At 37.5% G+C, this 21,829-nt stretch overlaps 1 protein-coding gene across 4 annotated transcripts in view; it reads left to right on the top strand.

The window, feature by feature from the left end:
• Positions 1 to 21,829, top strand: part of SMARCAD1 (SNF2 related chromatin remodeling ATPase with DExD box 1) — a 43,184-nt gene that overhangs the window by 4,020 nt on the left and 17,335 nt on the right. For 3 of the 4 annotated variants that reach the window (XM_068681720.1, XM_068681723.1, XM_068681721.1), the window contains 7 exons: positions 5,034 to 5,208; positions 8,659 to 8,836; positions 10,888 to 10,951; positions 15,074 to 15,162; positions 16,796 to 16,885; positions 17,519 to 17,603; positions 19,126 to 19,508. In XM_068681720.1, the coding sequence (XP_068537821.1) occupies positions 5,034 to 5,208; positions 8,659 to 8,836; positions 10,888 to 10,951; positions 15,074 to 15,162; positions 16,796 to 16,885; positions 17,519 to 17,603; positions 19,126 to 19,508 (1,064 nt within the window). Of the gene's footprint in view, positions 1 to 2,797; positions 2,841 to 5,033; positions 5,209 to 8,658; positions 8,837 to 10,887; positions 10,952 to 15,073; positions 15,163 to 16,795; positions 16,886 to 17,518; positions 17,604 to 19,125; positions 19,509 to 21,829 lie in introns of those variants that run through there. The other variant, XM_068681722.1, reaches the window with a different exon arrangement.

Genomic DNA, 21,829 nt, shown 5'->3' on the forward strand with positions numbered 1-21,829 from the left:
TTTTTGTATTCTTATCTGTTGTCCCTTTTTTTTTTTTTCTTTTTTTTTTTTTATGACCAGAGGAAGCCATGTATTTTGCTTATGCCACAGTTCATAGGATATCATTCAACTTAATCATTTCTGGAAAAAAGTAATGACTTCAGTACCTCTTCTGAACATTCCTGGGAAGATAGGTTGAACTAAACATTTTTAAATGGTATCTTTATGAAGCATCTTAGTCTATTATGGATCGATATTTAGGATTATTGTAGCAAATGAAGAGGACTTTATTTGAAACAGGAATATTGGTGAATTTGTAGACTATAGCAATGTGCATTTGATACTGCTTTCTGAAACTGGGTAGAAATTACCTTCTGTTACTTTGTTTTGCAGTGGTAGTAAACAAAGTTAGTTTCAAAGTATTACTTCAATTTTATTTTTATTCAGGAAAGAAAGGGCCAGGCTGCTTTGATCATGACGTGTGGTTTGTATTGTAGGTTGCAAGTAGAATTATAGGGCTACGTAACGTGTCTCCACACTAGGTATGTGTCTTCTTAAAGACTGTAGAAAGTATGTTGTTTAAAAACAAAAAAAGTCAGGTTATAAAGTGAAGCTCAGTAGAGTAGCTGCGTGTTTACTGACCATGCTAAACACAGCATTTGCTCTGATGTTAGAGTTTCATTTGAATACCTTTGTAATTATAAAATACCTTTCATTTTATAATGAAATTATAAAATACCTCTAATTATAAAATACTTTTCATTTGAATACCTTCGGCTTAAAACTGTCACCATATACTTGTGCACAGTTGGATCCAGTTATTCTCATGGGGTCTCTTTTTATGAGAGCAAAAATTAGTTGTTGTTTTTTTTCTTTTCTTTTTTTAATTTAAACTAATACTACTGTACAAGGTTATGATTTGCTCTAAATACACAGGAAGGACTCCTCTTCTTGCATATGTGACTTACTTTTTTCCCCCCCATCCGTCCTCTCAAGGGATTGTGTTCAATGGAATAGGCGGGGGAAGCAGAGGAAGGAAATAGTGCTTTTTTTTTGAGAGGGAGAATGCTTTTTCCTAGTAACTCAGCATTTCATAGGTACAGGAGTTAGGAGCTGTCAGGAACAGTGACTGCTATTAAAAGTAAAAATAAAATGAGAAGGCACCAAGTGGAGAAGTAAATACACTTTTCATTTAAATCTAAACTTCTTCCAAGGCCTATTCTAAAGAACAAAATCATTTAGAAGGCTGTGTTGTTTTTGTAAGCTTGTTGGTTTCTCTTTATATTCAATACAGATGCTTAGCAAAGCTGTAATGGGTGCCTGCCTACATGACCTGCTATAGCAGGAAGAGTGTGTTTGGAATACAGTCTAACTGACAAGGCAAAGATCATGGAAGCTGACTTGATTGTTGGTGTTAATTCAGTAGAGGTGGTGTAGAGATGTTATGTTACTTCAATTTTACTCCTCACAATTCTGTGCTATTGCAATAACCCTCGCTTGGCTAGCCCATCTTTATAACGTTGACAAATGTTGTGTTTTAGTCTGCTAAACTAGAACTGCTTTTTAAACCAGCTAGGGAGAGGTTGCTGGAACAAGTTTGCCCACATCTTTATATTTAAATTCAATGGAAGTGTTTGATACTTACCCTAATGTCTCTTCTCCTGCCTTCTTCTTAAGATATCTACATACATATAGGTTTTACATAATGAAAACAGCTCTGTAAGAGACTGCATGTCTCCTTCCAAATGTGGACAGGTAGGAAAAAGTGCAGCTGAAGAACTCTGCTGCTAGGGTGTTGGTCTTGACTGCAGGAGGGCCCGTCCCGTTTTGGAACAAACAGTAAGCTGCAGTGTGGGCTTCTCAAGATAACACCATTGCTTCGCTAAGTGGGACACTTGGCCCCGCTAAAAATCATTGCTATAATTTTGTGCCACACTTGACATTGATAGAAAAAGGACTTTTTTCATAAAGGACTTAGACAACATGTAGCTCACTTCTGCATTTGATTATCAGATGAATTTATTGTAGCTTTCAGAGTCTTTCTTAGTCTGAGTTCCTCTGGAGTAGGAAATGAGCCTGGAGAGTTTCTTCACCCATCTGCCTCCCAATTCGATGTATATTTTTGTCTGTCATTTATAGGAAAATACAGCTATACTCTGTCAGTTTTTGGAGTTTTGTCCTCTTACAACGTAAATCGGAAGCTGTTAACAGCAGTTGTTCAGTACCAGCTGCAGCGATGGAGTTTGTTTTTTTGTACATTGAGTAAAAACACCTCATCTCTACACCCCTGAGGGAGCACAGAGGCAGGTAGGGGAGCATAAACAGCACAGCCTGTCCCAGCTTCTCCAGTGGCTGTCCCACTGTGTCAGTGACTGCCAGCTGGTACCAGTCTGGACCAGCAAGGAGGTGAGGTGCTCTGGGGAGTCAGGCAAGGACCAGAGGCTCCAAGTCACCCCCTGCATGTGCATGAGGCAGCTCCAGGTGAGGGCAACATGAGGGCACTGACGTGGGCCACCAGGTTTTGTGTTTAGGATGCAATTTTATTCAGCTGGAGATAAGTGAGAGCTCTAGTTTTGCGTATGGGAGCTGTTGTCAGTAAGAAGGGTGATACGCTCTCAGCTGCCCCCTCTCAGACTCATTATGGTGTCTGCTATTCCTTAGGGAAGTCAATCTCAAGGTTTCCAGCTGTAGTGGTTACTGAAAACGAAAGCTACCTGACCCTTGAATGGTGGCAAGCATGAAATCTTGCCTTGGTGTGTTCAACAAGCTGGGCGTTACATTTTTAGTCCTGCTTCATCAGTGCTCATCTCTGAGTAATGCCTGTGGTTCTGCAATGAACATAGGCTGGGTAACAGCAGCAGGTAGGAAGCAAACTTGCCTGTCACTTGGGAAGCAGTTCCTTTGTGGGCCTGAGAGAAAGACAAAACCTTTCCTGTTACACGTGGTCAGTCTGAAATATGGGGGTGTCAGATCACAGAAGTTTTTAGCTGAGAATCGAAACTGATCTATGATGTGCTTTTCCTTCTTCCCACTCCTGTATTTCATTCTGGTGGACTAACATATGGTCAGATGTGTGTTACTTATATTCTGTAAGATCTTACCTATGCGTAGCTAAGATCATCTGAAGATTGACTGTAACAATTACTTTATTTGAATTATTTATGGATGGTAAAGAAGTTTGAGTTAAGATCACTCTTATGTATTTAATTGCTGTTAATAATCTCCGTTTTCAAGTTCTTTTTTCCCCTCTCAGCCATGCACTACATAACACTGAGTACCATATTTTTTAGTTTATTGGGTACCTTTGGCCTTTCAAAGCCTGTATCGACTAGCAGTTTAGTGTCAGCTAATTGCTTATCGTTGTGCTCCTGTGTTTCTATCGAATGCTGCCACAGTGGGTTATTTTAAATTTATTTTCTACAAGATTACTTTTGTACAGCAGATGCTCTCTGAAGCTGTCACATTCTCCACTCCGTGCATTCTTCCTCCTCTCTTCAGTCATGTGCCTCCAGGGCTCATAATTTGTCTGATCTTAAACAGCATCACTTGGCATAGTAACCGTGCGTTGTTTAGTAGCTCTTTTCATCACTGGCTATAAAAATAGTGAAGTAGTGGAAAGGAATGAAGTACAGATAGTGTGTGGGAGTAGTGCATCGGGTCAGGCTGAGATTCTGGGCTCATTGCTTCTGCAAAATGCCTTGAATGCTTTTCTTCAATTGCTGACACGAAACGGCACACTTACGAGTTGTCAGTTGTTACCAAATAGTTAGTTATGTGTAGTGCACGTTTAAAGATGAAAAGATAGGGGCTATGTGTTCAGGTCCACACGAGTCAACTACAAATTTGTCTTTTCCTAGTGTTTTGTTTTTTTTTTTTTTTTTTTTTTTTAAAAAGGTGGCAGAACAGCTCCAGCCTTGGTAGGTGCTGGATTGAACCATATGTTTTAACTTGCCCAAGTTCACATGAGAGCATCTGAATTTTACAGTTATAACCACAATAACCGCTTTGAAATACACAGTATGTGAGGCTAGAGCACGCTGTGCCTTTGGTACAGTGCTGAAAGAGGGCGACAGAGCAAAGTCTAATAAAGCACAGGCTTTTTTGTTTTGGTTTTCAGTGTTCTGATCCTCTCTCAGCTTTAGTTTCAAGACCCGTTTTGTATATCACATGCTGTGTCATTTCCCTGTGTGGTCATGTTTTCCCCATCTAGATACATGCACGGAACTGGCCTCAGGTGTAGTTGACAGGGATTTTACCATGCTGTATTCGTTACTAGTTCAGGAATTGCACGAATGGGTTGGCTGCTTATGTTCATGGTTTTCTTCTGAGTATGTTCAGAAGTGAAGATTCAGTATGAATTAATGCAGGCACAGTGGCTCAGTTCTACAAGTTTCATGGCAAGTAAGACATGGTTTGTGAGATGCAATTAGAGTATGTGCGTGTGGAGACGGATTCTGTTTACCTTGAAAATACACCAAGTGTCCTCCTGTGTTTTAAGTTTCCTACATAAGAATTGTCTAGAGCACAATGTAGAAAAGAATGGGGATGTAGATCGTATCTATAGGATTTGCATCTGTACCTGTTAAGACCCTCAGAGTAGCTTTCTAATCTCCTGCTGTGTAACAGTGATGCACCCTTCCTGAAAGGCCGTGACAAGCAGATTATAAATCAGCCATCAGATACACTGCTGTGTGTCTGTCCATGTCCTGGTTAGCCTGGAAGTAGCTCAGAGGACTCTGCTGATTTGTTTATTTCTCCCAAGATAAACATGCATTTAAATACATTTACTAAATAAATTACTAGTGCTCTTAAACTTTGTGGTTTATACTATACAGGTTTCTGTTTGTGTGAAATAAGATCACTGAGGTGATTTTGCCATATAAGTTACAGCTTACAGGAATTTTCCGTGCGTAGGGATATGAGTCCTGTTTAAGTGGTTGCACTGTATGATGAAGTCATAGATGTCTGATGCTATAAGAATAAATAAATATTTGAAGTTTGAAGTTCTAAGTCATTTTCTCCCATCTTTTCTCCTATTGAAATGGCTTGTACAGGGTACTCCAGCGTCCCAGAAACTCCTGAAGATGAGAGGACAACGAAGCTGTCTTATTTCAAGCGTCGAAGAGGAGTACAATTCCTAGATGCGTCTTCAGACAGTGAAGATGAAGAACCAAGAAATTTCCATGCTGCCAAGTTAAAAAGGGTTTCAAGGAAAGATGTGACTGTAATGTAAGCTTTAACCTGGTTTTATGTAATGTTTATGCAAGCTGATGTGATGTTTTAAATTGTAATGCTGGATTAAAAATCAGATACTAGGTTCTGATTTTACATCTTGCAATTTATCCACCCCTAACTAAACTCTACTTGATTTTCAGGGGAAAAAAACAAACAGGGCTCTGAAGTGTCTTCTTTGAGAACATGGCTTAACAGGGAGGAATTCCATGATATTGCATGACATCTGTGGTGTTCATATTAAGTTCACATATTTGTCCCTCTGAAATTATTTTCATGGCACTTCAAAGCTTAACTTTAAAATATTAGCTTTAAGTTTTAAAACATACTGGAGTTTGTCTAAGCCCGTTTTTTTTTTTTTTTTTTTAATGAAAATATAGAGGGACAAGAAGGCAAGCATTGCTTCTGTGTGTAGTGTAAGATTTTTTTGAGCTAAATTATTATGTATTAGGTGCGTGATGTGTTTTATTATACGTAGTGAAAATTTTGTTAGTGGTTTAAAAACATATTTTTTGATGAGTTAGGAGGGAAGAGAATAGTGTGCCCATGTCACTTCTGTGGGTGCTAAAAAAGGCACATTGAGAGTGCAGGAGAGACAAGCTGTGTGCACGTATCTTACACGACCAGCTGGAATGGTTTGAAGAAACCCATCCTATTTATTATCTGCTAGGTATACATCTGTGTGACCAGAATGTGCTGGTGTGCCCCTTAACTGTATTTCTGCCAAGCAAAACAGGATGATTTCACCTGCATATGTTGATAATCTGCTTGAAATAAAATTTGTTAACTTTAAAGGGGAATGCAATGGCTCTTTGGCCCAATTTTCAGTCCCTATGCAGAACATGGAGTTACTGGAGCTTGTCAGCAGACATGGAAAAGTGCTTTTCCCTTCTGCTTTTATCTGAAATTGTTGGTTTTTTTTTATGCATTTTCATGAAGTCTCAACCTAAAGCAGATACTAGGTAAGGAAAAAAAAAAAGATCTTCAGTAGTTTGTAGAGGGAGCTCATTATCTATCTATGAGCAAATGGTTTAAGTTGTAGATTGTGCAAGGATACAGGGGCAGCAAGGTGTTTGCATGCACCGTATTTGCTTGTGTGCAGTGCTATGTAAACAAAGTTGTGCTGCTTCTGGGATCAACCAGATTTGGAATCAGTACAATCAGTTTTGTGCAGTACGGAGCAGAAGCTGAGAAGTGATGCAGGATCCAACTTGCAGAGCCACAGGTTGCTATTTCCCCACTGTAATCTGATTACTGGGGGAGAGACAGACAGATACCAAAGCAGCTCCCAGTAGGATTTATCTGTGTCTACTGTGAGCCATATCCTCTTGTACTCTTCATTATTCCTCTATAGCCACTGATCTCTGCTGCACTAGGCACCCCCCTGCTCAACTCTTTGTCATGGCTCATTGGCCCAGGTGCTAATTGATGTACACTGAATCCTAAACCCCCTCACAAGTGGCATTCTGTGGGAGCTCAAACTGGACTGAGGAGTGTGGCAGGAGGTAGCTTGGGTCTGGCCAGGCTCATTAGTTCTGGTGTGTGCTGAATTGAGCTTGGCTCTGCACAGAATCAGCTGACAGGTGTCTTTACACTGCGCTTCTTGGTACATGTTTTTACCTAGAGGTTGGGGATTTTGTGAATTTCTTCCTTTATGTCTGGGTATCCTAGCCTCTGTTATCCTGGATAAAAGATGTTCTAGAGCAGAAAGCACGGCTTTCCTAGGCTTAAGTGAGGTAAGCTTCTCTAGGTGAGTTGCTATCTAGGCTTTGTTGGAAAAACAGACACCTAACACAATAGACTTTGTGGGTCAGAGTCATACACGAGTGGTTACACGAGTGTTTCTTCATGCTTGCTAGGAACATGATTGCAGAGAAGACATGATGTATGCAACTCTGGCTTTGTTGACAAGTATTGAGATGTTAATCCCTGATAGGAAAGGATAAGGTAATTGCAGTGTTACTACATCAGTTTCAGTTGACGTCCTCTTTATATACAATTTATAAAGATTTTTTCCTTAACAAGGCAGAAAGGTTTGAAATAAGCTAATAAATTTTAACATACCGTTTTGTTACAACTTTTTAAGGGGATGCTGGATTGACCTATGACTAGATTGGTTGGTGGTTTGAAGAGGAATTTGGATTATTCTTTGTTTTAAGGATTTATTTATTTATTTATTTTTTACTATATTAGTGTTTTGGTGGTAGTACAACCAGAGGGCCCAGGTGTTTGTGTGCCTTTTAAACAGGATAGGGAGGAAAGGATTACTCAAGGAAAAGTTGTCTCAAAATAGTGCACGTATTTTGTGTCAGTTCTAAAACTGTAATGCAAATTACCTATTTCAACTGATAAAGAAAGTTATAGCCAGAAAAATAGGTGTATTTTTAGTCTTTTACATACATATGTGCACAAAAATAGGAGGTAAGTCTTTCTGATAATGGTGAAATGGCAAACTCCATAACGTTTAATTTTAGTCAAGGAAAGGAGATTTTATGCATCAATGGAGGGCAGTAGGATAGGAGACCTCTGCCTACATTCCTTCTTGTCTTTGCAACTGAGTATCATCAAAAATACATAGAACTTTCCTGCAGAAAAAGCAACTTTTAATAATAGATCTTCCAGTCAATTCAGGACTCCACTTTTTTTGAAAGGGGTTCTACTCACATTCTAAGATGTTTAAGATACTACTTAAGGATCTTCACATTTTATTTCTTTGAGCTGAGAATTAGGACAGGGAACTGATGCTGCACCTGAAAAGTTTTCTTTTTTTTTTTTTTTTATAAAGAACTTAGATCTGTGTCTGTTGGGCAGATAAACACTAGACCATTTGAAACAAACTGAGATAGATAACTGAATTATGTCAGACTGAAATAATGAAATGTATTGATGTTTTTGTGAAATTGATCCAATTTTGTGAAATTGAGGTGTAAGTAAGCTCTTATACCACAGTACAAAGGTAAGTCATAGTATTTTCTGTCTGTTCCTTCTTCCCTTTGCCAAGTTGAAATGTGTTTACTGTAAGCAGAAATGTACTAAACCATAAATGCTTTATTTTTCCCAGAGTAGGAGATAGCACTTTGGGTACAACTTGGTTCAATTTTACTGAACACATGTAAATATGTCTTGTAAGGAAGAAAACTGGATTTTGACTGGTCCTTACTTCTGTGATAGATGAAGTTTTTTTCAAACAGTGTCTCACGCGAAAGGTGGAGGGCGACAGTTTTACTACTGTATTTTTCTTTCTGTAATATATGTTTCATGAGCTTAAATAATATGCAGCAACTTATTTAAAAAAATACTAGTTTCTTTTAAAAAGCTAACACTTAACCATATAAATTTCTACTCATGGAGTCCTGTTGGTTTGGGTTTACAATGATGATCTTGCGGAGTAAAATGTAGGAAGCAAAAATCAAACTGAATTCTTTATCTGTTCCTCATATGTCATAGCTCTGAACAGTCTAAGGATGATGAGCAGCCTGAGGATGACCTGACCCAGTTGGCTTATGTCAATGGTAGAGAAAAGCTGCCAGACATGAAGAATGGTGTGGAGGAAGACATCAAAAGCGCAAAGCTGGAAACAATGAAGGAGCTCTTCCCCCAGAGAAGTGACCAGGATTTATTAGACGTAATAATGCTCTATTCTCTTAATTTATTTTGATGACTATTTTGTAGGCAGTATTCTTGTATTCTTATGCTTTTGGCATTACAAGAGGGAAGAGCCCCAAGTCTTCCTAGCAAAAGGTGATATCAAAAGTATTACTTCTTACAGGGGAAGTACAATCATGCAAGTTTGTGTTTTGTTTTGTTTTTTAAACTCTGTGTGTGTGTGTGTGTATGTATATATATATATATATATATATACACACATTTTATATATATATATAAAAGAATCAGGTCTCTTCAACAGTGAATTCTAGGGTGTAGTACATTTTTCTATTACTTTGTGCTGTCCTGACTTTTAACCTTACTTAGAGCTACCTTGGTTCATAACTAGTGATAGCTGTTGCTGGAGTGCAGTTAACTGGTTAATGCAAAATGAGTGAAATCGTTGTTGTTAGCTACACTGTATGAAACACTTCTCCTTTGCTTTCATCAGATTTAATGCTTAAAGCCCGTACTACTTCCAGTGAGGCAAAAAGAGTAGGCTTGAAATTACTCCAATTTCTTAAAATTATGCCTCTGTATAAACCTAAGATACTCTTGGCCATTCTCCAATGTACAGCACAAATGTACTGTAACATTATGGTAACTTATTACAGTAAAATATATCTTCATTAAGTTTACCTCTTAGTGCTGATATGTAACTAGTTTTTCAGTAGCTTTAGTTTTCAAAGATAAATGCATTTAATCTATTAACTTTCCTAGTTGCCAAAGTGTCCTTAAAGAAATGCAGAAATTCAACTGGTGTTCTTTGCTGGGTGATTATGGGGCTGCAAATAGCAATCTTTTATTTTATTTTATATTTCTCCTGGAGGTTATAGTATAAATTATGCTGTAAATGCCCAGAGCACATGAAGTTTCAATTACCACACAGAATATACTTAAACCAAAGAGAGAATGGTTCATAGTAGCCTAGAAACTAACTAAAAATGCTGCTTGTATAGTGTGTGTGTTTGCTGTTGTGGGTTCAGTGAGGAGTGACTTCAGTGGTGTTTGTAAATGCTTAGTGGTACATAGTGCTGATGGTTTCTGTTCTCAGGAGAGCATGAGAGCTCCTGTATCAACATAATTTTGTAGTATGTAAGGGCTATGCAAGCATTTTTTCTATGGTTACATATCCAGAACATTCTTGAGGGAAGATGAGGGAATAATAGGCAAATGTATTGTGCCTTCACAAAGGATCTGGAACAGCTTGTCCTGATAAACTCTACATGACCAGTGAGTGTTGTTCAGAAAAAAATAGTAAGCAATACTCCTATGCTCCTTTCAAAAGGAAAATATATTTATAGTAAAATTGTAAGGCAGTGTTTAGAAATGTGAACAGATGCTTGGGAATCAGATCTCCTCATTTTATGTGTGGTGTTTTGTTTGTAACCTTTAGGCTATTTGCTTCTGTTGAAGTTACCATGCTTGGAAAAAGCAGTACTTATTTTATAAGTCTCAATATTCAGTTAATTTGTAAGAATGATCTATGCTGAGATTGCAGGTAGATGGAGAAAAGAATCTAAGGTTGCAAGAAAGATAATCTGTTGGAGGCATGGTTTAAATTTGATTCCAGGAAATCAACCAGTGTGACATAGCAGTATATGAAAAAAAAATCCATGAGTTAGGATGTTAGGTTTTTGGGTCATCTGGCTTTGTGATAGTAACATTAAATGTTTTTGGAGATTTTAAAAAAAAGTTTAAGTAAACTTCATCATATGTTTGTGAAATAGGAGGGGGAAAAGAAAGCAAAATAAATTAAATTTAAAAATGTGCTTGAAAACAGCTTTAATACAAAGTGTTGCCAAATCACAGCTGATGTGATTGTAATCAGTCTAGATGATGATTTAGTACCTGTCAATTTTGGTTTTGGATTTGGAATTTAAAATAAACGACTTTTGGGTGTAAGGATTTCTTTTTTTTTTTTTTTTTTTCCAAAGTGTATTTCAATCCTGCTTATTTATCATTGTTGTCCTCTTTTCATCTGGATTAAATCTTGCCACTTAGCCGTTTTTTTTGTTTTTGTTTTTTCAGTTGATAGAATCGACATGCACAATGGATGAAGCGATAGCTGCTGGTTTGAAGTTCAGTGATGAAGGTATGTTTGAAGGTGCAGACTTTGCAAGGGGAAAGATGAGAAGAGGATGCATACCAAAATTGAGAAATAGAAAAAATAAAGGGAAATATATTCTGTGTAGTTCAGGATGGCTTTATATGTGGGGTCTTTTAAGTAAGCGACTGTTGTTGTTAATGGTTCCTGTGTTGCTTGGAAGTTGAGGTAAATAGCAATAGGTTAAAGATAGTAGTACTAAATGTTGTGGGTGAGAAACCTGGTGATAAAAAAGAATTGTAGCCATTTCTAACTAGAACTTTCTTGTGTCAAGCCCTGTCATGATTTTCTGTTCAGGTTGACTTACGGACTTGTAATTCCTAGTAAGAACTGGTAGGCTTAAACATTAATGCAGGTAATTCCTCGTGGTTCTGTAGCAAAACATCCACCAAACCATGCTTTGAGTCCCCAGAGCTTGTTTAAGGTTTTCTTCTTCTGCATCTGAATTCCTGCAGTCTCATGATGTTACATGATGTTACCAAAGAATCCCAAGATGTGGGAATGTGCAGAACGTGATAAGCATGTAAAAAAGGTCAGCAATCTCAGGCTTTGGGTTTTGCTCTTGACATCATTTAAGTTCAGGGTTTAAACCTCTATATTCTGTTAATCTTTTTGATGGATTTGTCATGTGTTTGTGGTGGGAGAAGACTGAAAGGTCATTATGAATATTATGTCTTAAAGAGCTGTTTTATCAGTCTGTCTGTTTACAGTGTAGTTGTCTGTGACTTTCTTGAAAGATCTTCATGGTTTGGATAGCATGGAGAAAGCTGTTTATAATCACTCTTGATTAGTTTATTTAAGTGGTTCACGTGTCTTTTCGTACAGATCAATTTTGATTTTGGATTTCCATAGATTTGGAAACTATCTATAGGAAGCTCATGTGCTGAGGGAGAATATAGTTTTATTCTGTATCTAACGTAGAAGATGATCTTTTGATAATTCAGTTCTCCCTGTTGTATACAAAAGTCAGAGGAGGAAAAACATTACAACTTCCAAGATTTTTAATAGATAATGAAAAGCTCATTTAAAACAAAACAAAAACAAACAAAAAAACCCCTTTAAAACAGGATTTTTAATCTTTTAATCTAACCAGACCATGCTTTCTGACTGTCGAGTATTTTGAGGTTATTGCCGTGTGCATGATTCTATAGATAGGTGGGGAGAAGCCAACACATTCTCAAGGGACATGCTATGTCTGAGTGCTGCTCCTGGAAAAACCCTTCCTGGAAGATGATTACTTTTCAAGGGTTTTGATTAATATTAAATCACTTCACGCTAATAGACATCTCTAAATTTTGGTGCAATTCAATGTCTGAACTAAAATGCTGATTTCTGGTATTTAGACTCTGCCTTTTGGCCATTTTTGTGTTGATCTAAGGGTGCTGTTTCATATGCTTTCGATAGAAGCCCACAGAAGAATCTTGGCAGCAGAATTCTCTTCAATCATATCTGTTATATAAAATATTTAGTTAAGAATGAGCATGCCTGATGGTATAAATCATCTCATTTTTGGACACATTTTTTTAAAAAGTGGAAACATCATTGAACATCTGCTTCTCCATGTCAATTTTTGACATACTTTACTTGTTATGAGGTGTTGACTGGGTGAGAAGTTAGGGACAAGATACAATATTATGAAGCATAATTTGGCTTAAAAAAAAAAAGTGGCCTGACAAAGCATTCTCAGTTTGGTCCTTTCCTTAATAGTGACAAAACTTGTATAGTTTGAATTGTTGTTTCTATAACTCAAATAAGAATCATTGCAGATAACTTACAGGTACAAAGATCAGATGTGACACACGGGAAAAAAGTGTGCACGAATGAAAGATGTGAAGTTATAGCAATACCTGCTTCTTGTGATTCGTTTCCATTGTTGCTTTTTATACATCTTGAAAACTATGAAATCAGTGTGGGTTCTTCTGAGCTAACACCTCAAGTGAAGTTCTCTGATGTTACTGCTTTTTGAACAGACAGAAATGACTGTCTCTTTCATAATAGTGTAAGAAAGTCACTGTCATACGGTGTTTTGCTTTTTGTAGTGGTAACAACAGATAACAGTGGAAATAATTACAAGTGCCTCTAAAATTTGAAACCCTTGAGTTGCTTTTCTCAGTGCTTGTTGATTAAAAAGAAAATACGGATTAAGGTTTTCTCTGGAGGGTTCCATGTACCCTGCCTACACTCCAAGGATGAATCCTAACTAGCGATCATACAGCTTCTTCATTCCCTCAGCAGTGTTGCCTTGGCCCAGGAAGCAAAAATCAGGTATACCTTGCAAAGTGAATGCCTTTAGGAAGTTGTTTTTCAGTTGTAGATGCGTTTAGTTTCAGATGATCACAGACTGATTTATAAGTAATTTTATATTGGTAGGTTCCTGAGATCATGGTTATCCAGATTCTCCACTGCAGCTTAATTGTCACTCAAATTGCTCTTGACCAGTTTTATTTATTTCTTTGGTTTTCTTCCAAAGACCAATCATTCAGCCCATGACTTCAAAGAAAGGGGCTTAATCTTGGAAATACTCTATGAAGCCTGTGAGGCAGAGAGGTTTGCAGGGTCCCTGTTCACATTCAGAATTAACAATCCTGAATGCAGTTCTAGTTGATCTTAAGCAATCTTAAGATCTTAACTCCTTAACACTTCTAGTGCTTTACCCAACAGCAGCCTGACTGCCCTTAGCCTTGGTATCAAGGCTAAACACATTTTTCAGTCTTAAGCTAGCAGTATGTTGTGTTTTTTGTTTTTTTCTGCCCATACTGTTTAATGAGATTCTTGGGCAGAAAAGTCAAGTGCGTTGTCCTATGAATGCTGAAGGAGAGCTGCTTCCCCCCTGTCGACATGTTTTCTGGATTCTTTGAGGTACACTGCTTCTGTGTGTTTTATATTGGTATCTAAAAATGAATATGCTCCGAAAAATCTTACCAGTCTTTTCTGGTAGATATCTGGGACTTGAATGAAGAGCTAGTTATTGCTGGTGCTTATCTCTGCCTTTGGGAAGTGTTATTTTTTATTTTTTTTTTATCTATATGCCACTTCCATTTTTGATACCAGAGTGAATTAGTCTAGTGGAAAATGTATTTGGAAGTATTTTCATACAAAAATGTGTTTCTGTGCAAAGATGTGAACGCTTAATTCTTCACAATTAAAGCTATTTTGGTTGTCCATATGGTCCTTTGGATTTGAAAGCAAGCATGTTTTTTGTGTGTGATCAGCTGAGCACCGCTTGTTTGCTGACTGTCCTTTGGCAGTCTGGGATGAGAGGTTGGCTGCAGATGCTTGTGACAGACGTGAAAGCTCTGCCAGCAGGCTTCCAGAAAGATTAGGAAACTTTAAATAATTTGAGCTACGGTAAAAAGAGTAAGAGTAACATCTAGTAAGAATTGCTGCTTCAAGCAACATGAGGTGTGCATCGTAGCAGTGAAAAATGCACCTGACTGGGCAGGTCTTAATGCTCAGATGGTAATCTCTGTTTATCACCTGGGCCCAAAGATACTCAAAATTCTGGCTCATGTAAACTGTTCATAAATAATTCAGGTATCACCGATATTTGGTTATCTCTGACTTGATACACATAGTTCTCTTAGAAGCGTTTTGATTTAATGTTGAAAACTGTTTGATAGTAACCTCTAGTGGGCACCTGAGCCAGAAATCAATCACCAGCACTTCCAGATTGGCAGTGGAGTGCGTTTCATAACTCACAGCTTGGTTTTAGCCTTGGTTAGGCACCAAATTTCCAAAAGCACTTAGCTTAAATGAAATCTTTCTTTTGGAAAACTACTACTGTTAAAAGATACAACTTTACTCATACGTAAAAATATGGGGCAGTTTAAAAAAATAAAGCTGTTTCCTATGAGACATAATTGCTTAGTTGCCAGAGTACTAAATAAAACTTGAGGAGGTAAATAAGGTAAAGAAATGTATTTTCAAGCAGCGGCTGTGCTTGGAGTTACTGTGCACCTGTGGACTATAGTAAGAAACTACTACAGAAGACCATTCAACATCTTGTGCAGTTAACAAGTAGTTCCTATAGCTCTGGTTTGAATCATCCTACTATATTGAGGTACACTTAATTAAAGTAATTTCCAGTTCTTTTCTGCTTCCTTTTTAAAGCTACCTTTCGCAAAAGGAAATTAGAAGATTCTCCCACAAACCGTGACAACAGTGATGAGCAATCTGCAAAAAAGCCAAAAGCTAATCACGTAAGTATTGGATTTTCTGTCTAAGTGCTCTGAAATAAGTGGAAGCGTCTGACTTGATCAGTGACAGTAGTGGCATGAATTTCGTGTTTTTTATCAGAAAATCCCATCAAATTCAAATCTTGCCCTCTGAGTTTTTCTGCTTTATTCTTTCTGGCAATGCTAAGTGAAGCTACCTGTTTTGCTCTTCAATATTTATAGATTTGTGTCCTAATTGGCCTAGTTACTGCTCTTAGGGTAGAAATTGATGACAGGTAGCAGCAGTATGTGAGGAACTGGGTACAGTTCAGCTGCTGTGAATGTTAACGGGAGTTATCAGCTGTGAGGCAACTTGCCTCATCAGGTCATTCCTTATTTTTCCTCAAATACGTAAAGTTCAACATCTTTTGTAACTCTTATCCTTTGCTATAGTAGTGATAGAATCATTTAGGTTGGAAAAGAACTATGGCATAGGGAAATCTTGGAAAGCAATGAATCAGATATGTTAAATGCAATGATTACTTTGACCTTTGTGCACAGATACTGAACTATTACCCAGCTGGTGTAGCAAACAACCTTCACTGGACCTGGTTTTAGGCAGCAGTTCGATTTCTATGCTGAACAGTTCTGTTACAGTTAAAAGACTGAGGAGTGGGGAAAAATATCATCTGAAATGAGGATTTTTAAAATTTGTACTAGAGATTAGTAATGGGAATGCTTGCAGGTTTTTTAGCTCATGCTGAGAAATTTTCTCTCTGGGGTAACTGGCTCCAAAAGCTAGAGCACACCACATCGCTTTACTGGCTCTTGTATTTACCGTAGCTCTTTTCCTAATGATGCTGAGGGAAGGAACCATGTCCTCTGTTACGTGGAAGTACTTCTGGGTGACTTAGTTTGTTTCATTTAGCTAAGTAAATACGTATGTTGCTATCTTTGCTGTAGATAAGTAGACATGTAACCACTTTGCATTCAGTTCCTGGGAAGGAACTTGCTTATTTTTATTTTTTTTTTTTTGAGTATGTAACAAAACAGCTTGTGGCAGGTAGAAGTTTTGGCACTCGTTCATAAGAAACCTCCCTCTTTCCCAACTTAGAGTAGCTGTTAGTGGAGCTCATGTTGACGAAAACTTTTTGCCAAGTTTTGATGTGACTTTATGGTGCTTTGACACAGTATTGGTTCTGTTGTGTTTTTGTTTCTTTTTGAAACATATAAATCTTCATATAAACACGCCAATTGACATGTTTATTGGCTCTGGCGAGTTAAATACTACACACTTGTTAATCTCCTTAACCTCCTGAATGTTAACCCTACTGCCTGAAATATGCAGAATCACTACTAACTATAGTTTTTATTTAAAAAAAAATAAGAACTAGATAATTTTAAATTATTTATGCTTTGGTATGTAACTTTGCACTGTATATGCTAATCAAATAAAGAATGCCAGTCTTTCATGACTGAAGACTTTCTACACTCTTGAAAGTTTTAGCTGTATTTTGGGTATTGATTGTGTATGAGGAATCATTTCTGCAACCTGGATTTGTCTTAAGTGCTTTTGTCGTTTGGAGTGACTCTTTAAGGTAAGTGGTATTAATGGGGTTTGATTTCTCTGTAAATTTCATTAAGTCTAAAACGGATTCTTTTTTTTTTTTAAACATAGCTGGATGGGTCAGAATCTCAAAGACAATGGGAGAAGCGAGAGATGCTTGTAAAGAAGCTGCAAAATACATTCCCCGGATTGGATAAGGAGGTGAGTTCATGTCTCCTGATAACAAATCAGATTTTGACTTAAGAAAATGGTAGCTGTCAGTAGTCCAAATGAAGCGGTTCTTATACCAGCAGTGCTCTCAGAAGGTTTCAAGGGTAGGAAGGCCTTCACTGCTCCTGCCCTTGGAATGCAATTTGCCCTTGACTGAGAGCAGCTGGAATTAGTCAATGACTATACAGAACTTCCTGTCCTGCTGTTTTGGTCCTGATGGCAAGCCTGGCCTCTTATAAAATGTATGGGGTAAATCCCCCTCCCTCTGGCCTTCACCCCCCACAGAAGATAAGGTAATGTGTGTGTTGCAGTAGTTTAGTACCTGCAGATACTCAGCAACTGATCAGGGCCTTTTAATACTGTACTTTTAATTTGTTGGAAGCAAAGCTTGTTTATGTGTTCCCACCTTTTTGAAAAGTGGAGTGCAGGTCTGTGCTAAAGATGAACTGAAGGTTTTTCTACTTCTGATTTCACTTCTTTTGAATCCTCTGACTTAAGGGCATAGCGGAAGAGTGTTTGCCTTACGGGATTAAAATTCAGTGTTCATATATCAGTGTTAATATATAGAGAATTCTAGTTTCTGCTTATCTTAACTACAAAACAAAATTTCTCATCGCTTACTAGGAGCTGAGAGATGTACTTCAGGAACATAACTGGGTGTTTCATGAAGCACAGGAAGCTCTGAGAGTATTTGCGGAAGACGGTGAAGGTAAAGACAGATTTATAATCCATTTTATCCCAAGACAAAACAAACAGGCTTATAGTATAAATCTTTTCTAATGTCCAGTAATGACAGTCCTGACAGCGCTACATCTAGAAGCTTTAACTGATGCTTGAAAATAGTATTGAGGAAGGGAAGATGGAGGTAAAAGAACGAAACTGGATTTTTCCTCTACTTTTCAGTATCAAAATTTATCATTATTTATAAGAGATAATTATTTTTGTCTTGCTAATATAGATTTACATAAGGAGTTGTAATTACTTATATCATAAAGTATATTCTGAAATGTGTCAAAGCTGACACTTGTTCCCCTTCCACTTCCTTAAAAATAACTTGTTTTTTTATAACTTGAGTAATTTGTAATTCAGTAACTGCCAATATCTGTATAGGTGACATGTAACATAAGCTTATTTATATTTTTGAAATACTTTTTAGTATAGAAAAATACTAAAACCAGGCATTAAACTATGCAACCAACATGTAAATATCACTACATTTGTTGTGGTAGGGAACAAGAACTCAAAAACTGTGACCCCAGGTAAATCTGCGCATTAGAACTTAAATACTGTTTAATGAGTTGATGACTTTTCAGAGTGTTACACAGCTGTCAGAAATGTGTCTGTTTTGCTATATCAGCTGTTTTCAGTGCTCTTGGGGATAGGATACTATTCTTAGTTCTCTCTACTTGAAAGGAATCCAATTATCCGTATGCCTAAGGTTGGTTCCTTACCTTCTCGATAACCAGAAGAAGAAACAATAGATCCTGGGATTGGAGTCACTCACTAGCGAGCTGGGGTTGGGCAGAAGAAAAAGCATTGCAAGTGAGATGCTAGGGGGTGAAAAATCCTTCCTGAAAATGAGTTGCCCACATGCTGTTAAATAATCTCCATCTTACTTCAAGGCAGTAGTGTTTTTGTGGTATGAAATACCTAGTTCTTTCAGTTTCTTTAGCAGGTGCATGTTTTTTTTTTGTTTTGTTTTGTTTTTTTCCCTGCATTTAATGCTTCACTGAGATGCCGTAAAAACAGAAGAATGTATAATTTGGAGGGGTGGAGGGTGAAAGTTGGTTTATTTACTGGAATCAACAGAATTCATTTTTGGCAGTTGGATAGAGTGGGACTGGTATCTCATCCCAGTAGTATTATCACAACTCTTAAGCTATACGAGGTTGCTCTTACCTCAAAGCTTCTGCAGCTCACACGTACAACATTGTGTTGCTCATCTGTGTTCTAGGATAGTTGCTCAAAATGCTGTGCTATTTGAGCAATATACAAATTAGTGTTGTTCACCTACTCCTAGTTAATACTATTTACATGTTTTAAACAGACTTGAATGGCATTTGCTGCGCTTTTTTCCCTTCTTGGTAACACCTGCTGTTGAGGCGCCGTGTTGATATAAAACACAATTTTAATATTAACATATGTGACTTCATTTTGGAAGAGCAGTAGGTTTTAATTTGCCTTTAACCAGTATGTGTTGACTTGTTGCCTTCTCTACACCACACCTGTAGGCGTGGAATTTCCTTCCAAAAGTGAAGTTTCAGACTGGACCAAAGTCTCTGCAAGCAGCAGAAGTGATGAGAATAAACAGAAGTTGAAGCGGAAATCTTCTGGGAGGGAGCAGAACGGCTTCAGGAAAAAAAGCAAAAATGTTTGGAGCACTAAAAGAGAGATGGAAGACTCGGAGGACGAGTCAGGTTCCGAAGAAGGTGGTAGCTCCCTTGACCAGGACTACAGCAGCGGTGACGAAGTGATGGAGGATGGTTACAAAGCTAAAATCCTTAGCTTCCTGCAAGATGCTTCCCCCAGTGAACTCACGCTGATTCCCCAGTGTTCTCAGAAAAAGGTTCAGAAGATAATAGCGCTCCGGCCCTTTAATAGTTGGGAAGCTCTGGTAAGTCTGCATTCTTGTTTTAATATCCCCAGCGTGCCTAGAGTCAAGGTGTCTTCGGTCTAGAGAGGCATAGATGGGTGGCCTTAGCCTGATTAGGCTAAAATACTACATTCATTGTAAGCCAATAGCATTTCAAACAGTGTCATATGACCTAATTTTGAATGAATTAAGGGGTGATTTTGCTGAAAAACTCAAGCTGATTGGCTGACATTACTGTCACTCACTTTTTAGCGTAGAAACTTGGTTGATTTCACTGCAGAAGAAGAAATTAGAGCTTTCATTTAGGAAGGAGGTGTTTGCTAGCCTGTTCTGAGCTGTTTTAGCTGAAAACCCATGCAGAAGACGAGAATGTGGCAGAACTTTTACTGCAGCTACTCTAACAGCAGCAGCAGCAGCTTCAAGGGTAGCTCCATGATGAAGATGCCAGCATGGATATTTTCAGTTTTAGACAGGGAACAGTCATTGTCTGTGTTTTGTTCTTTTTTTTAACCTGCTTCAGCTTTGTCTCTAGCATGGTTTTGCTAGCTAAGCAGCGCAGCCATTTTTTTAATGGAGCAAGCTGTTGTGTTTTTATTAACAAAAGGTAAAGCATCAGAAGGCTAAACCACAATCCACAACAGAAGAGAAAGCAATAGCTCTTGGTAAGTAGATTATCTGCTGTCACTGGGATGTTACTTTCAAATGTTTCCCATGTTTTTTTTGTTGCCTTCACCTTTCATGCATTTCAGTTAACTGCAGGACGTCAGACCTAATACGGGCAGTGTTCTAATAAGAAATTTGAAGTGCGTTACGGCAGACGGTCTTGGTTTAATTATTAGTGCTTTGAATTTTAAGTCAATAACTGTGTAGGCCTTCTTAAGGAGTAATTGGTACGTGTTTGTTTTTTTTTTTTTTCAACCAGTCTGTGTTCTGAAACCACTCCACTAATATATACAAGATCTGTTTATATTTCTTTAGAGAAGAATATGATTTCTTCAATATGCATAAAAACAAATAATAAATGTTATTGTTTGTTTTACCACAAAATAGCAAAAGTTACTAAAATAAACTTTCAAGAAAACAAAATGATCTTTGTAAGAGTTGTCTTGCAAATGGGGGAGATAAGAGAGAGATCCTTGAAAAAAGAAAAAAAACGAGGTACAGATATGCTGCAAAAAAAAAAAATCCGTTTTGCCTCAAGCCCTTGGCTTCTTAGAGAACATCTGTCACACGGCAGTTCCTTTCTAAACTTGTTGGGTTTTGCCTGAGCTTAATTCTCTGCAAAAATATTTGCTACAGGGCTCTTATCCTTTTCTCTGTGTAAAATATTTAACAGAAAAACTGTATGGGCCTGTTCATGTTCCAAATATTTCTTTCATAAAGATTGCTGCTGTCAGCAACCACATGTTTGTCTAGTGTTGTGAATACTTGCCCAGAGTAGAAGTAATTTGCAGGAAACTTTAGCAGATGTTTAATATCAGAGTGATTTAATTGTTTATAAAGATCCAGTAGCTTAGTGACCCAGCATTTTTCCCTACCGATTAATAGAGTGGTAGAAAAATGTAGAGAGTTGGTTGTTTTAGCACTGAATAAATTGACTTAATTTTAAGGTATATTTTTACTGTAATAATACCTACTGTAAAGATACTGTAAGTTATTTTGGTAAAACCTTTGTAAAGCACTCGATGTTACTGTTATTTAGGAGAACAGAGGAAGATCTTAAGGCTCTCTGCCTGAGGTGAAGATTAATGGCATTAATAGGAAAGCCTGTTCAGAAATTGGATGACTTATTCCAGGAAAACTTAAATTAAAATGCTAATCTTTTTCCAGACAAACCTTTTAAGTTGCCTTAAGACTTTTTTTTTTTTTGGATGGATTTAAACAAATTTCAAACTTAAGAAATTACTGAGAATACTTGGAATTATTTAAATATCTGCTGTAAAAATACTTAGGGCAGATGTTTAACTTGATCTAGTGATGCTTGTAATGCACAGGAAAAAAGTGATTAAACAAGGTTCTTAAAGTAAATGAAGAGAGCTTGAAATGTCTTTACTCACAAGAATGAATTACTTTGGCAACTTATAAGTGCTCCTGCTGTAGATAACTGTAACTTCAAGGAGCGTAGTTTTATGCAATTTTCCATGTTAGAGATAACACTCCCAGCTAGTTTCCTATCAAATACCATCTTGCATGAGCGGTGCTTGGATATTTCTTGGAGGCTTTAGCTATCTGTTTCTTCATTTGTAGCATCAATGGTTTTCTGGGCGAGTACTTGTGACCTCCCTTGGAATACTCTGTGTGCCTAATGAGAATAGGAGGTTACCATATATTGGGATGCTTGT

Source organism: Anas acuta, chromosome 4 (assembly GCF_963932015.1).
Source record: "Anas acuta chromosome 4, bAnaAcu1.1, whole genome shotgun sequence".
NCBI lineage: Eukaryota > Metazoa > Chordata > Aves > Anseriformes > Anatidae > Anas > Anas acuta.